Source organism: Artemia sp. Qi Xiang Cuo, chromosome 16 (genome assembly GCF_049724085.1).
Source record: "Artemia sp. Qi Xiang Cuo chromosome 16, ASM4972408v1, whole genome shotgun sequence".
NCBI classification, from domain to species: domain Eukaryota; kingdom Metazoa; phylum Arthropoda; class Branchiopoda; order Anostraca; family Artemiidae; genus Artemia; species Artemia sp. Qi Xiang Cuo.
The window spans coordinates 17,865,456-17,879,578 of NC_142809.1; the positions used below are offsets into that span (position 1 = coordinate 17,865,456).

At 34.6% G+C, this 14,123-nt stretch overlaps 1 protein-coding gene across 1 annotated transcript in view; it reads left to right on the forward strand.

Annotated features, from left to right (window-relative positions):
• Nucleotides 1–12,285, forward strand: part of LOC148942641 (uncharacterized) — a 36,836-nt gene extending 24,551 nt beyond the window's left edge. The window contains exons 8-11 of the mRNA XM_089102211.1: nucleotides 287–439; nucleotides 1,717–1,859; nucleotides 3,367–3,508; nucleotides 12,096–12,285. Of these exons, the coding sequence (XP_088958337.1) occupies nucleotides 287–439; nucleotides 1,717–1,859; nucleotides 3,367–3,508; nucleotides 12,096–12,223 (566 nt within the window). The 3' untranslated portion in view covers nucleotides 12,224–12,285. The remainder of the gene's footprint in view (nucleotides 1–286; nucleotides 440–1,716; nucleotides 1,860–3,366; nucleotides 3,509–12,095) is intronic.
• Nucleotides 12,286–14,123: the final 1,838 nt, after the last annotated feature.

The following is a 14,123-nucleotide window of genomic DNA, read 5'->3' on the forward strand; positions in this document are numbered from 1 at the left end:
GAAACTAATACGGCCTTGCAACTCACTACAGGAATTTAGTTCGACAATGAACTGCAATAATTACAGATGACTTTAATTCAACGATATTATGATTTCCAAATTTATTTTTCGAAAAATATACGCTCGGTTTAGGTTTGAATCTTCAGCGGTCACAGCCTAGAAAAGATTGCAAATCCTCATATTGGTGTCACAGCATGAACATGCCTCACATATGACAAAACATCTTTTCTGTGTTTGTTTTTATTTAAAAATTTAGTTTTTTACAATTCCTATTCTGTTTTCTCAGCGCCATCTGGATGTCTTCAATATTACGAGGGTATATCTGGCCATATAAAAGGATTCAATTTTGATGGTTTTGGGTGTTTTGCACAGGTACCTTATTGCAAAGTTCATGAAATGGTCGACCCGTCAGACTGTGACATGCGAGTTGGATTCACTGGTACCCTTTTTACTATTATTTTTTTTCCATTTAAAAGGTTCATTTTATCCCGAAATTAAAAGGTGCACGAGTATACTTCGTTGAATAAAAAATGCAACGACCTTCTTTAAAAGACAAATAAGAGAAACGTGAAGAGAAGAATACAAAAAAACAACTAACAACGCTGGAAAGGAACGTACAAAGGGAAAGGCCTTGGGATTAGACCAACCCTAAATTCTCCCTAATTAAAGGCACTGCTTATTAAACTTTTAAATCATTTTCTTTCTTTATAACCCCCCCCTCAAAAAATACTGTATACGTATCTAATGTTGAAGTATATCCAAGAATTCAGAATATGAATTGGGATCTTTGGATTAAGCTTATTCTGGAGAAAAATATTGATAAAAATCAAGCTTTGATGGAATCCGGACACTTCGTGCAAGAGCGGGATGGAGTCATTTAAGCTCCAAAAAAATAACCTTTAATAGTCTTAACTTAAGATATATTCCTGAAAGTTTCATCCTCCCATCAAAACGATTGTCAAGGTTACGAAGAAACCAGAACCTGAGAAGCTGTACTATATTACTGTTATGAATTTTTGCGTGACGAACAACATGCAGAAAATCTGATTAATTTCTAACTGAAATCTATTGTCGTACTTTCATATTTTATTTTAATAAGATTAATAATTAACACGATTAAAATAAGGTTATTTTAAAAATAATTAATACAAAAATTTGCAGCTTATCTAAGGCTTCTTGCTGAATTTAGGATCTTCGTAAATTGCAAGCAGTATTGAAAACTTTTGCTCGAAGTTTCCAAACTATTACTAACATGATTCAGAAAAATATCTTAAAAGTTTTTTGAATGATGAAGTGACAAAATCTTGTATTTATTTTAAAAGACAATAAATTGTTTAGCAATACAGAATACATATTAATAAATTAGAAATTCCAGTATCTACGTGCTCTTTCTTTAAGGGTGGCAAACACCTTCATTAACCACAGCACGGAAATACGCTTTGTGCTTCTGTACATCTAAGACGTTTATACGCCATGTACGTACACGCAATACATACATAAGTGCTTACTTTGCATTATAGAATGGTGTGCTGAGATGCCATCGTTGACGGCATCTATTGTTAACCAAGGCGTAGAAAACTCAAAGTGAGGATGGTTAATTCAAATTTAGTGCTGCATTTTATATGCCTCCTAAAATATTCATTTATTAATATTTATTTGTTATTATTTAATATTTATTATTTATTAAAACATTTATTTGGCATCACACATTTTCAGGTCATTTGAACAATCTTGATTATTCAGTATGCATCCAGGAGGAGGCAGGTTTTTGTGGTATTGAATACGCAGAATCACAACCAAATTCATTTTCGATGACAAACGTCACTGAACTGCCACAGCGAATAGTCCCTTATGCTCAGGTCTGTCATTCTTTCTTCTTGTAAGATAAGTCAATGTTAAAGTGAAACAAATCTATTTTTGACACATTTGAGAATACTGACACCCTAATATGGTGGGAGAAAGAAAATTATCAGTTCACACGTTTAATAACTTTGAATTCAGGTGCTAGTTCAAATTTCAACAGTTGCCAAAATTCTATGAAACAAGTTATTTGCCTTATAGGGAATAACAAATGCAATTTTATCGGCTTTGTTTTGATTTATTGTCCTCAGCTCTCACAAAAAAGTTATAGTAATTTGAATTCCAAATTGGTTTGACAATTATGAACAGATAAAAAAAAAAATCACTAAAATAAAGGATTTACCTTTGCTCCCAACTTTGGAAGCATATAATTTGAAAGTCACTTCAACTGGACTTGATTCACTTCACTGAAACCGTCATATAAGAGTTGACACCCCTGAAAAATTTGCAGGTGCTGCAAAACAACGAATTTTCTTTCAGAGTAACAGTAAAGAAGATCCAATTAACTTTTCTTTTATATTAATTATTCTCAGGTTTTGCCGAGATGTGATACTTTAAATTGTAAATTGGCCTTACAGGTACTAACCAGTTTAAATGCATTTACCAAAAGTTAGGGGATTCGGCTTCAGTCTTTTAACTGTGAGAGTCTGTATATCAAAAGTTATCTTTTTCGACCATGGGCCTCTTAATACCGACCATCCCCACATCCCCTTCAATATGCTCCAAGCCATTTGAACTTAAAATACATTTTGTAAATCATACTCAAGGAAATTCTAAGAAATTAACTCATTTTTTTTCTGTTCTCGTTTTTAAGTGGTGGATATTTGTGACGTGCTTCTTTCACTTATTTTTTCTAGCATCTCAGTCAAATCATAACTAAAGCTTAATTTTAAAAACAAAAACGTCATGTTTAACTAAACTTTACAATTTTTGGTATAAAAGATTAAGCTTTTTTATATCAAGATTTTTGGGGTTACGGGACTAAATTTTTCTGAAAGATTATTCAACATGGTAGATAATAAGTGAGTGACCTTTTTTTTTTTTTTTAAAAAAAGCTCCTGCTAGCAAATCAGTTACAATAATTCAAAAGGTTCTATGGTAGACAATAAAGATATTACGGGAGAGCGAAAAAGATAAACATTGGCTACAGAATTATAAATTGACATTTACGAGCAGTTTTTAGTTTTCTATTTGCCCTGTGAGAGATGGCGACACCAGTCTTGATGTCATAATCTAAAAATTCCAGCTCTTTTGGTATTTGAGAAAAGAGATAATTTATTTTGGAAAAAAATGGAACTGGTAATTATTTAGAGAAAAAAATAAAATGAGGACAATGGACTGAACCATTTGGTTGAGCGTATTTTATTGTCCGAAAAGTATCTGTTAATTTGTAGTATCCGTTGTATCTGTCACGAGTTCTGTTGGTATCTGCTAGTTCACGAGTTCTGCACAAAGTATCTATTGGATTCTGCTAGTATTTATTTTCCATTGTTTTGTTTTTTCTAGTCTGGAGACCGATTATGTGCAAGTGATTATTTAGGAATTGTGAGATCACGTAGCGCCATGCCTGAAAAGGGTATTCCAGTAACAGATGACAGGTTCTGTGGCACGGCTCTTGGTTTGACAGATTGCAATGGGGCTATCAGAAGTAAGTAGCTTGCTCCTTATGGATCCTTATGCTAAACCACTGTTAGAATCAAACTTCATAGAAGGAAGATGTCCATTGTTTATTCTCTCCATAATACAAAGAATTTATTGAGATAATAATATATCACATATTAACTATAAATAAGTATATTAAGTAAAATTGTACTAAACAAATTGTCAACCAAAATAAAATTTAAAAATATGCTTCTCAGCTGCTGAATCTACTATATTTTTACTGACGCTCATTGAGGTAATAAGTCACCTGAGACCAGACCAACAAATCTAGGCGTCTTCCTCCTCAACGTCCATCTTTTAACGGCTTCACTCCCTCCTATGAAGTTCTAGAATAATCTTTTCAGACCCTATTCAATGATGTCCTTCTTTTTGCTTAGCCCTAGAGTGATGGTCGAAAAGCACGATTTTTGGCTGCCCATTATCCTTCATTCTTATATCATGTCCTGTCCATCTTAGCTTTTCTTTCATGATAGCCCTAGAAAGTGACATCAAGCCCAATTTTTTGTATGGCTTATATTTTGATATCCGGTTATTCCAATGATTAAGTAAAACTACCCTTGCGCAATTCATCAGGAAAATATTTAGCATTTCTTCCTACCTTCTCAAAGCCCCCACGTTCCAGTAAATCCTTGACCCCTGTTGTTACTTTAGCTTCCAGAATTCCAAATTTTAGTTCTAAGATTTATCTTCTCATTCTTTCAAACTTTTTCCAAGTGGGTAAAAAACTTGCGCTTTGGCTGCTTTGCTCTTTTCATCTTCATTATATCTACCATCTTTACTAAGAACACCACCTTGATAAGTGAAGCTATTTATTTATTCGACGTTTTCGTTACCCAACAAAACAATCAAAGCTTCAATTTCAATGACAGTTGCCATGATCATACAATATCGAGCAAAACTAATTCATGGGAAATATTTCTTGGGGTATTAGAAAACTTCTAAGGTTTGTGGTAGGGGAGAGTCAGATGCTTCAACAAATAGTTATTTTAGCAACCAAAATATTAATTCGTTCAAATTCATAAACTTGTTGGGTTTTTTTTCTGTAGTTCTCCCGAGGGTCTTTGGATGATTTTTAAGGAGAGCCCTAACAGATAAAGCTTATAAATAAGTCGGAAAGAAAAGGGTGGCAGCGACTTGATTGGATGTAGATGTAGGGATATATTTATCTAAACATGGATTATCAAAAAAATCCAGCAAGTCTCTAAAATGAGATATTTTGATCAGAAACACGGTAAAACAGTTTCAGACCGTAGCCACACTCTATGTTTCTATGAAATGATCCTTGAGCGATATTCTTACATATTCCAGAATCAAAATTTAAGAATATTTTCTAGATTTTTTTCTATGTGTTGTGGTTAGTTGTACTCACACTAGGTACGAAGCTAATCAGAACCATTCAAGACAACATAGTTTACATGTAATTACATATTTTTAAACTAGTTGTTTCAAATGAAAGTAAAAAACATAGTTAAAACTTTAAACGAACTGAAATTATCCTATATATAAGGAATAGCACCCTACTGCTCAAACTCCTGCTCTTTAGACTTAAGTGTGACCGCTGCTCTTTTAAAATAATTTTCCAATAAAGCAAATAGAGTCACAAGTGTGTTTACGTACCAATTACTTTTCAAAACATTTTAACTGAAAATGCTGTAGTTTAAAACAAATGCAGCTCAAAACAAATACAACTACAATACCATTCTCGAAGTACTGTTTTAAAAAAGTTAATATTTTTATCAGACTGCTCTTAGATAGGAGCTTTGGAGTGAAAAGCTTCTAAGTGTAAAATTTGGGAGGTTGAGAATCCCCCTCACATCCTGGATAATTACTGTTCGCTAGGATGACGTGGATAATTTTTGTTTTGTTTTAATCTTGTATGTCGCTCTTTACTTTCGTTGAAAAAAGCTTGTTTTCTTTTTTTATTAATATTTGTTTATTTTTAGTATCATATTCAGGGTTAAGGTGGAGGTATGAAGGGCTACCGTCTTCCTCAGCCCTTCGCTTTTTAGACTAATATTTAGGTGTATTTTTGGGATCTTTCGAAAAACATTTAGATGTATTTCTTAATTAGAAATACACCTAATGTAGAATATTTGTAATTAGAAGGGAGCCAAACCCCACCCATTTCACTTAAGTTTGACGTTTTAAATTACGCAAAGGAACACAACGGAATGACACTTCTAATGGTGTGCTTTTGTTTCGACCAGACGAAATTTTTTATGGATTTCAGGCTCTTTTTCGAAATTCCCATAACTTGGTTTTCAAAATAACATTTTACTATTAAGACTAATCAAGATAATAGTTACCATTTCTGAATCAGTTACAAATGAAAATTGTATTTTCACTCTCCATTTTTTTTAAAGGGTTTTTAAATTTTGGTTACTACGGGCCGTAGTTCCTTCTTTACAAGGTTGCAGCTACTGCTACAGCTTTGATTTCATTGCTTCGATATTTAAAATAAATATTTCCCGTTAATGAATTCTTTTACAACTAGAAGAGACAGGGGCAGATCTAGGATTTTTTAGGGGGGGGGATAGGTTGATCCGATAAAAACAATTTAGGGGGGCGCAAAATAAGTTGATCCGATAAACTTCCGTTAGGAGCAAGTTTAATAAACGCAAAAGTGAGTTAATCAAGTAAATTCCACTACTTTAGACCACGCTAGGGCCCCCCCTGGATCCGCCACTGAGAAGAGATGTGTCATCCCCTCAGTACGTGTTTTATTTGTTTAAATACTACTCCAATCCCCAGAATGAAGGGAGGTCAGAGGTTAAGTCCTCCTTTGATAACCATCTGAAATCCCTCCATGCTCATTTAAACTTTAAATTACTGGGTTGACACGGTTACCCCTAGAAACAGACACATGTATTTGTGACAATCCTTTTCGAAAAAAAGTACTAAATTTTGTATTTATTAGCAATAAGGTGGTCACAAATATTGAAATTCATTGCAAAATTTTCGTAAGATCGCACTCATTCTTGGGGGGGGGGGGTTTAACTCTTAATTATAGAATTAGTAAGATTATCATTATACAATTACTTATTAATTGTATTATTTATTGTATTGTATTATATTGTATATGTATTGTATTATTTATTAATTGTACAATTACTATTATTAATGTAAGCTTATACATTATAGAGTAAGCTATCTTATTCTGATAGCTTTTGATGATCAAATTTAAAACTAATGAACTTTGCAGATTCAGAAATAGAATAAATAGTTAATTCTGTTAATATATAAACTAAAAGAAACTCAAATGATTTTATAGTCAAACGCCTTACAGGGTCATGCCGATCAGTGGCAGTTCTTATCATAATTAAATAAAAAAAACAAGTTTTTTAAACTGAAAGTAAGGAGCGACATTAAAACTTAAAACGAACAGAAATTATTCCGTATATGAAAGGGGCTGTCCCCTCCTCAACGCCTCATTCCTTGCGCTAATGTTTTTGATTGTTTTATAAAATAGAGTTTTGATAAAGAGTCAAACTTTAGCTTTAAGAGTGAGGCGTTGAGGAGGGACAGTCCCTTTCATATACGGAATAATTTCTGTTCGTTTTAAGTTTAATGTCGCTCCTTACTTTCAGTTTAAAAAACTTGTTTTTTTTATTTAATTTCTGATCGTTTTTTAGTTAATGCAGCTTTCATTTGCATAAAAATTTTACTTTTCTTTTGCTAAATGGATGTCTTTACAAATTAACTTACGTAACTAACTTCTATATTCGTATATTTTTCTTCTGGCAAAAAATACAAAGTTGCAGATTTTTGCAGATATGAGCTTGAAACCTATGTAATAGGGTTTTCTGATAGGCTGAATCCGACGGTGTGATTTTCATTACAATTCTTTCACTTGTAGGGGATGTTTCCCCCCTCTTTAAAAAATCGAGTAAATTTTCTCAGGCTCGTAGCCTTTGATGAGTAATACTAAACTTAATGAAATTTATATATTTAAGATCAGCATTATAAACACATTCTTTTGATACATTTATTGACATCAAAATTTCGTTTTTAAAAGTTTCGATTACTATTGAGCCGTATCGCTTGTTTTTTTATTGTTTTTTTTTTATTACGTATATGTTATTACGTATATGAAGGGGTTCTAACCATAGTAAAAAACACCCTCTTTAAGTTAAAATTTAAAAAAATTTTTGATTCACAAACCCCTGAATCACAAAGACCGTTTAATTAGAATAGATAGCTCTTTTGAAAGCACTAAAAAAAAACTGTAGCGTAACGAGCGAGGTATTGACTTGGGGGAGAACCCCCTCACATACGTTATAATTTCTGTTCGTTTTAAGTTCTAATATTCCTTCTTACATTTCAGTTGAAAAAACTTGTTTTTTTATTTAACTTCTGATCGTTTCTTAAATAATCCGGCGCCCCCTTCATAGAACTGTCCCTTACCCCAAATAATCATCCGCCAAGGAAATATTCTCCAGAGTAATCCCCTCCTCTAGCCCCCCCCCCCCCTCCAGAAAAAATCCTTCCTGAAAATGTTTTTATACTTCCCAATAACCAATAAATAATGCTGGCAAGTCCGGCGCCCCCTTCATGGCAATTTCCCTTCCCCCATGGCAACGTCCTTCATGGAAAGATCCTTCCATATAGCCCCCGACCCTCTCCTTCCCCCACCTACCAGAAAAATCTCCTCTGAAAAAGTCTGTATACTTCTCAATAACCAATACTATATGTTAACATTGAGTAAAGTTCATAACTTTCAGCCCTCTTCCTGGGGACTTTGGGGGATCAAGTCATCCTAAAAGACATTTTTACCATATTTTCGACCATGCTGAACAAAATGGCTATCTCCAAATTTTGATCGGGTGACTTTGGGAAAAAAATGAGCGTGGGAGGGGGCCTAGTTGCCCTCCATTTTTTTTGGTCCCTTAAAGAGATCAATAGAACTTTTAATTTCAGTCCCAATGAGTCCATCCATGAAATTCTAGGAGCATTTGGTCAATACAATCACCCCTGGAAAAAAAATAAATAAATAAATAAACACGCATCCGTGATCTTTATTCTGGCAAAAAAAATGCAAAATTCCTCATTTTTGTAGATAGGAGCTTGAAACCTCTACAGTAGGGCTCTCTGACACACTGAATATGATGGTGTGATTTTCATTAAGGTTCTATAACTTTTAGGGGGTCTTTCCCCCTTTTTTCGAAAATCAGCCAAATTTTCTCAGGCGCGTAACTTTTGACGGGTAGCACTAAACTTGATGAAAGTTATATATTTGAAATCAGCATTGAAATCTGATTCTTTTGATATATCTATTGGTATCAAAAACCCGTTTTCTAGAGTTTCGGTTACCATTGAGCCGGGTCGCTCCTTACTTACAGTTCGTTACCACGAACTGTTTGATAAAAGATACGGCCCTAAACATATAAAAATCACAGCCATAGCTATCGTCATACAAATACAAATAGGTAATACACCTGTTATAATCAAGATTTCATTTATTAGAGTTTCAGTTTCTATTGATTAGTGTCGCTTTTTACATATACCTCGTTTTCATCAACTGTTTGATATAGGGTTATCATAAATGTTAGGGAGGCTACTCGTTGCAGTTGTTTACAACCAAGTTAAATTTGTGGACAAAAATGCGTAGATCATCTTAAAAGAATGAACCTCTTTGAATATTTGTCGAGGGGGGGGGGGGTCTAAAATATCAAAATAAATTTTAGATAATCACTTTTATGTTTTTCAAGGGAGGGAGATCTGAAAAAATCTTGTTTTAGGGGGTGGTTTCTCACCTTCACCCCTGTTGTGCAGGCTTTCCAGAACATATATAACGCTTTGATCACGCAAACCGTGATTGAAAAAACGAAGAAGGAATCGAACGCAAGATAACCTAATTTGAAGTCCAGCGCTGTACTAACAGAACGCATATATCGCTTTATATAACCCTGAAAATATTTTCAGACAAGTCGTGGTAACGAACTGTAAGTAAGGAGCGACCGGCTCAATAGTAACCGAAACTCTAAAATATGGAGTTTTGATACCAATAGATATATTAAAAGAATTGGCTTATTATGCTGATTCGAAATATATAACTTTCATTAAGTTTAGTCTAACCGATTAAAAGCTACGAGCCTGAGGAAATATGCCTGATTTTCGAAAAAAAGGGGGAAACTCCCTAGGCTCTTAATCACACTATCAGATTCAGCGTATCAGAAAACCCTACTGTAGTGGTTTCAAGCTCCTATCCGCAAAAATGTGGAATTTCGTTTTTTTTTGCCAGAAGAAAGATCACAGATGCGTGTTCACACGCATCACAGATTTTGTTTTCCCAGGCGTGATCTTATCGACCCAGTGGTCCTAGAATATCGTGAGAGCTCATTCGAACGGAAATTAAAAGTTCTAGGGCCCTTTTTAAGCGACCAAAAAGATTGGAGGGTAACCTAGCCCCCTCTCCACCTCTTTTTTCCCTAAGTCGTCCGATCAAAATTTTGAGGTATCCATTTTGCTCATCATAGTTGAAATGCCCAAAAACTACGATTTTGGATATAACATGACCCCCCTAAAGCCTCGTTGGAAAAGTCTAAGTCATAAAATGTGTCCATTTTTTACACATAGTATTTGTTATTGTGAAGTATGTATACATTTTCGGGTGGGGGGGGGCGAATTTTTTGCCTGGGGTTTTTCCACGGGAGAATTTTCTATGGAGAGGGAAGTTTCCAGGGGATGAAATTGTCAGGGGAAATTATACACTGAGGGAATTCTCCAGAATTACTATACAAAATTCTTTCTAAATGTCTTGCTTTCTCTTTTCCGTCTCAATTTTACGCGTGAAGCTGTTAAGGTTGATTCTCCACTATATGATTTCACCGAGATTGTATTGCCTAGAGGATGTTTCCGCGGATGGGGAAATTTTTCCTTTGAGGTGGGACATGATTTCTGGACATTAATTAAAAACGATCAGAAATTAAATTTAAAAAAAACAAGTTTTTTCAACTAAAAATAAGAAGCAACATTACAACTTAAAACGAACAGAAGTTATTACGTGTATGAAGGGGATTGCCCTCCCCCCCCCTCAACATCACGCTTTTCACGCTTAAGTTTGAATTCTGTCCCAATTCTTTAAGAACGACTCCTGAAACACAAGGGCCGTTTATTTAGAACAATAAGAAGATCTTTTAAAAGTGCTAAAAACTTTAGCGCAAAGCGAGAAGTGTTGAGGAGGGGGCAATCCCCTTCATACACGTAATAATTTCTGTTCGTGTTAAGTTTTAATGTTTCTCCTTACTTTCAGTTGAAAAAACTTGTTTTTTTTTTATTTAATCCCAACAAGACGAGAGCTGTCACTCCGCAGCATTCACATTGCACGCTCAAAATAAAGATATTTATCAGAATAAAAGGGAGGCCAGGAAGAAAATTATCCCCTTCTCACTTCCTCTTTATTCATTTCATGGAACTTTGAGGTTTCAGCCACCCCCCTCTCCCTCCCACAGAAAATAAATGCTTCTCCTCTAAAATAGCTGGTACTCAATACTGACCAAGGGGAATAAAACAATAAAGCTTTAGCCGAATCAAATCAGTCAAATGATGCTTAGAATAATTTTTATTTTGTGTTCATGCTAGTAAATAAACATAATTTTTATTTGGGGATGAATGGGGATATATACATTTGGGGATGAATGATCTAGCAGGGGATGTTATGGCCATTGGCACTAGGAGGCTAAATAGTTTTTGATGATTCTAATCCCATGGGCTATCTCAGGATTTTCTCTTGATAGCATTTTCACCCTCTTCGGGCAACAATTTTTGTCTTGCCACCACGAAACAGAATAAAACGTCAATTTTCCTTATCTTAATTTATTTTATTGCTTAATAAGACCGATAGACCTTGCTACTTTCATTCACGAACCCTCTACAATGTGATCAAACTGGCAGACCTCCGTGGTTCTCAGTGGCGTCAAATCACGAAAATTTAAGGGTGGGGGGGCAAATGTATTTTTCAATATCTAGAGGGGGAAGATACCCAATAAGGGTATTTTCAGAATCCGGAGGGAGGAAAAGATATAGGGAAGAGGTCCCCTACCCCCTCCCCAGCTGACGCAATTATTGTGTCTTGCTACGCTGAATTAGATGTTGGACTTTGATCAAAAATAGATGGTGTTCACGTCATACTTTTTCAAAAATTATTCAAATTTTCTTATGCTAATGAGTTTTTATTAGTAACTTAAACTTAATAAATTTTACATTTTTGTAGTCGTCATGAAAAATAAATTCGCTTGATAAATATTTATGATAAAAAAAACTGCTGCCACTTTTTTTTACTTTTGGCTATTATTGGAAAATGTCACATTTTATTTACAGTTCGTCAGAACTATTTGATCATCTTTATTTGCTGTTTGTTATAAGTCATCTGTTATATGATCATCTATTATTTGCTGTTTGATTAAGTTTGGATACGGGTTACAATATCATAACTATGAAACGAAGCTGTTCAAAATTATGAAAGATTTTAGCGTAATTAAACCATTATTTCAAACTGTAGGAGATTATTTTCTATAATTTTCGTTAAGTTTAAATTTAATAAATCGATATTATCCTTGCATTTCATTTTCTAGGCTATAGCAAGCCCTTTATTGTTCGAGTTTTATCAGATGGTGACGAATATTCTGAAAGCCCTGATTATATGAATCGTGGATTTCATCTAGACTACACTCAGATTCCGTGTCAACCTCCAACTGGTTAACAAGTTTTTTCTTATTTTTCACATGTTCTTAGAAGTTAAATGGAATAAATGAGTGATCTAAGCTTGTTCCTTTTTCATTTACACAACCATATTCCTTAAGGAAAAGGTATTTACGAGAAGGTCCGAGAATAAACTTCCAATACGTCAATTAAACTAGTTTCCACACAAAATGTAAACAAATTAGAAAACGAAAATTCTAAATTCGTGGCAAAAAAATTCGCAATTCGTGGCAATTTAAGTATCTGATTTGACACTAGTCTTTTACATCGCTTCTTGAGTCCAAGGTACATAAACAAGGATTAGAAAGGCAGTGTGGTCTTCGAAAAAATACCTTAGGATTTCTAGTTTTTAAAACTTCTCAAATTTTTCGTACTAACCCAGTGTTCTTTGAGACCATGGGTGCAAACTCTGAGGGGTGTGGAATAAACCATTTTGGAGCTAATGCAATCCCTGTATATTACTAGTGAAGGTTTAGAGATTCTGTAGAATCAACGATGGGCTGTATTCAATTTTTCAATAGGAAAAATTTTTACTATTGAACTGCTAGTGGTGTCATGGGCGTACGTAGCTTCTTCTCTGGAGGGGGGGGGACAGCCGATTCTGTGATGAAGGGTGGGGGGGGCTGAAGTTATATTGGCAGTTAACAAAACCTTACATTACCAGCAAGTTCTATCATACCTATAAAATCTTTATTAATAAGTAATCACCAAAAATCACAAATCATCAATAAGCTTCAGCATTTATCAGTCTTCTTGGATAAGAGCTAAATCTTTCCAAGACATTATGGATAATTGCTTCTTGTTTGACTTTTATTCTGTCATTCCAGCTGTTTAGTTCCAGATTTTTCATCCATCTACCTTTTGCCAACTGCTTTTTTAACCTCCAACCTTTTTTAAACTGCTTTTTCAACCATATCTAGTGTAAATTTGAAGCTCTAGGGGGTTGGGCAGCTGCCCCCCCTCCACCTTACGCCCATGAATCGTGTTATAACAAAAACAATATTTTGAATGTTTTAACTGTTTTGGTTTTACATGGAATATATTGGCAAGAATATACTGTCTCTGAAATCTTACTAGGTTCTGCTTTGCGAACGATATCCCACACCCGAAGAAGCCTGGCGTATATATAGTACAGTCAATATAAGGTTTGACCGCAAACAAATTTTAACAGAAATTATTTTTAAACTATCTTGTAGAGAAAAAAAAACTCTACAACATATATAAAGTTGAGAAACCTAGCGGGGTAAAAAATTAGTGTTTTTTAGCGTTTTGTGTTTTATTTTTTGTGTTTAAGCCTAAATTTTTGATTTTCTCAAGGCTCAGAGTTTACTTCATGGGAAATACATTTCTGTTGTATTGTTATGTTCTAAACTCGCATATTACATCAAATTCAAGATCCGGTGGTCCAAAAGTGTTTCACATTCATCACCATTCCCAAAGTTTGTGATTATATTATAACATAGTCGTTTGACCACATTTCTTGAGTAGTTTTATGCAATGAACTCGAATATCACATCAGATCAAGGATATGTTCAACCGACAGTGTTTCACATTCATCACCAAAAGGTTTCTTCAAAATAATCAATCATCTCTTAATGTATTAACTGACTAAAATCACAGGTAACAAAAATCACATTGGTAAAAAGCAGGCAACTTTTCAAATGACTTGCGACATTAATCACTGGCAGTGTAGTTTGAAACTTCGTCGTCGAGATCGTCGCTGAGATCTTCTGATTTGGGAGAATTATCACATTCTGCTCCCTGACAAGTTTTGCACGCGAGAGTGCAAGACATGCCGTTTCTGACACAAGTGCACCGAGCAGAGGTGCAGTTTGAACGGCAGGAACACTTAACAATCTTAAGAAGTTAGGGAGGTGCTGGGGGTAGGTCCGTCATCACAG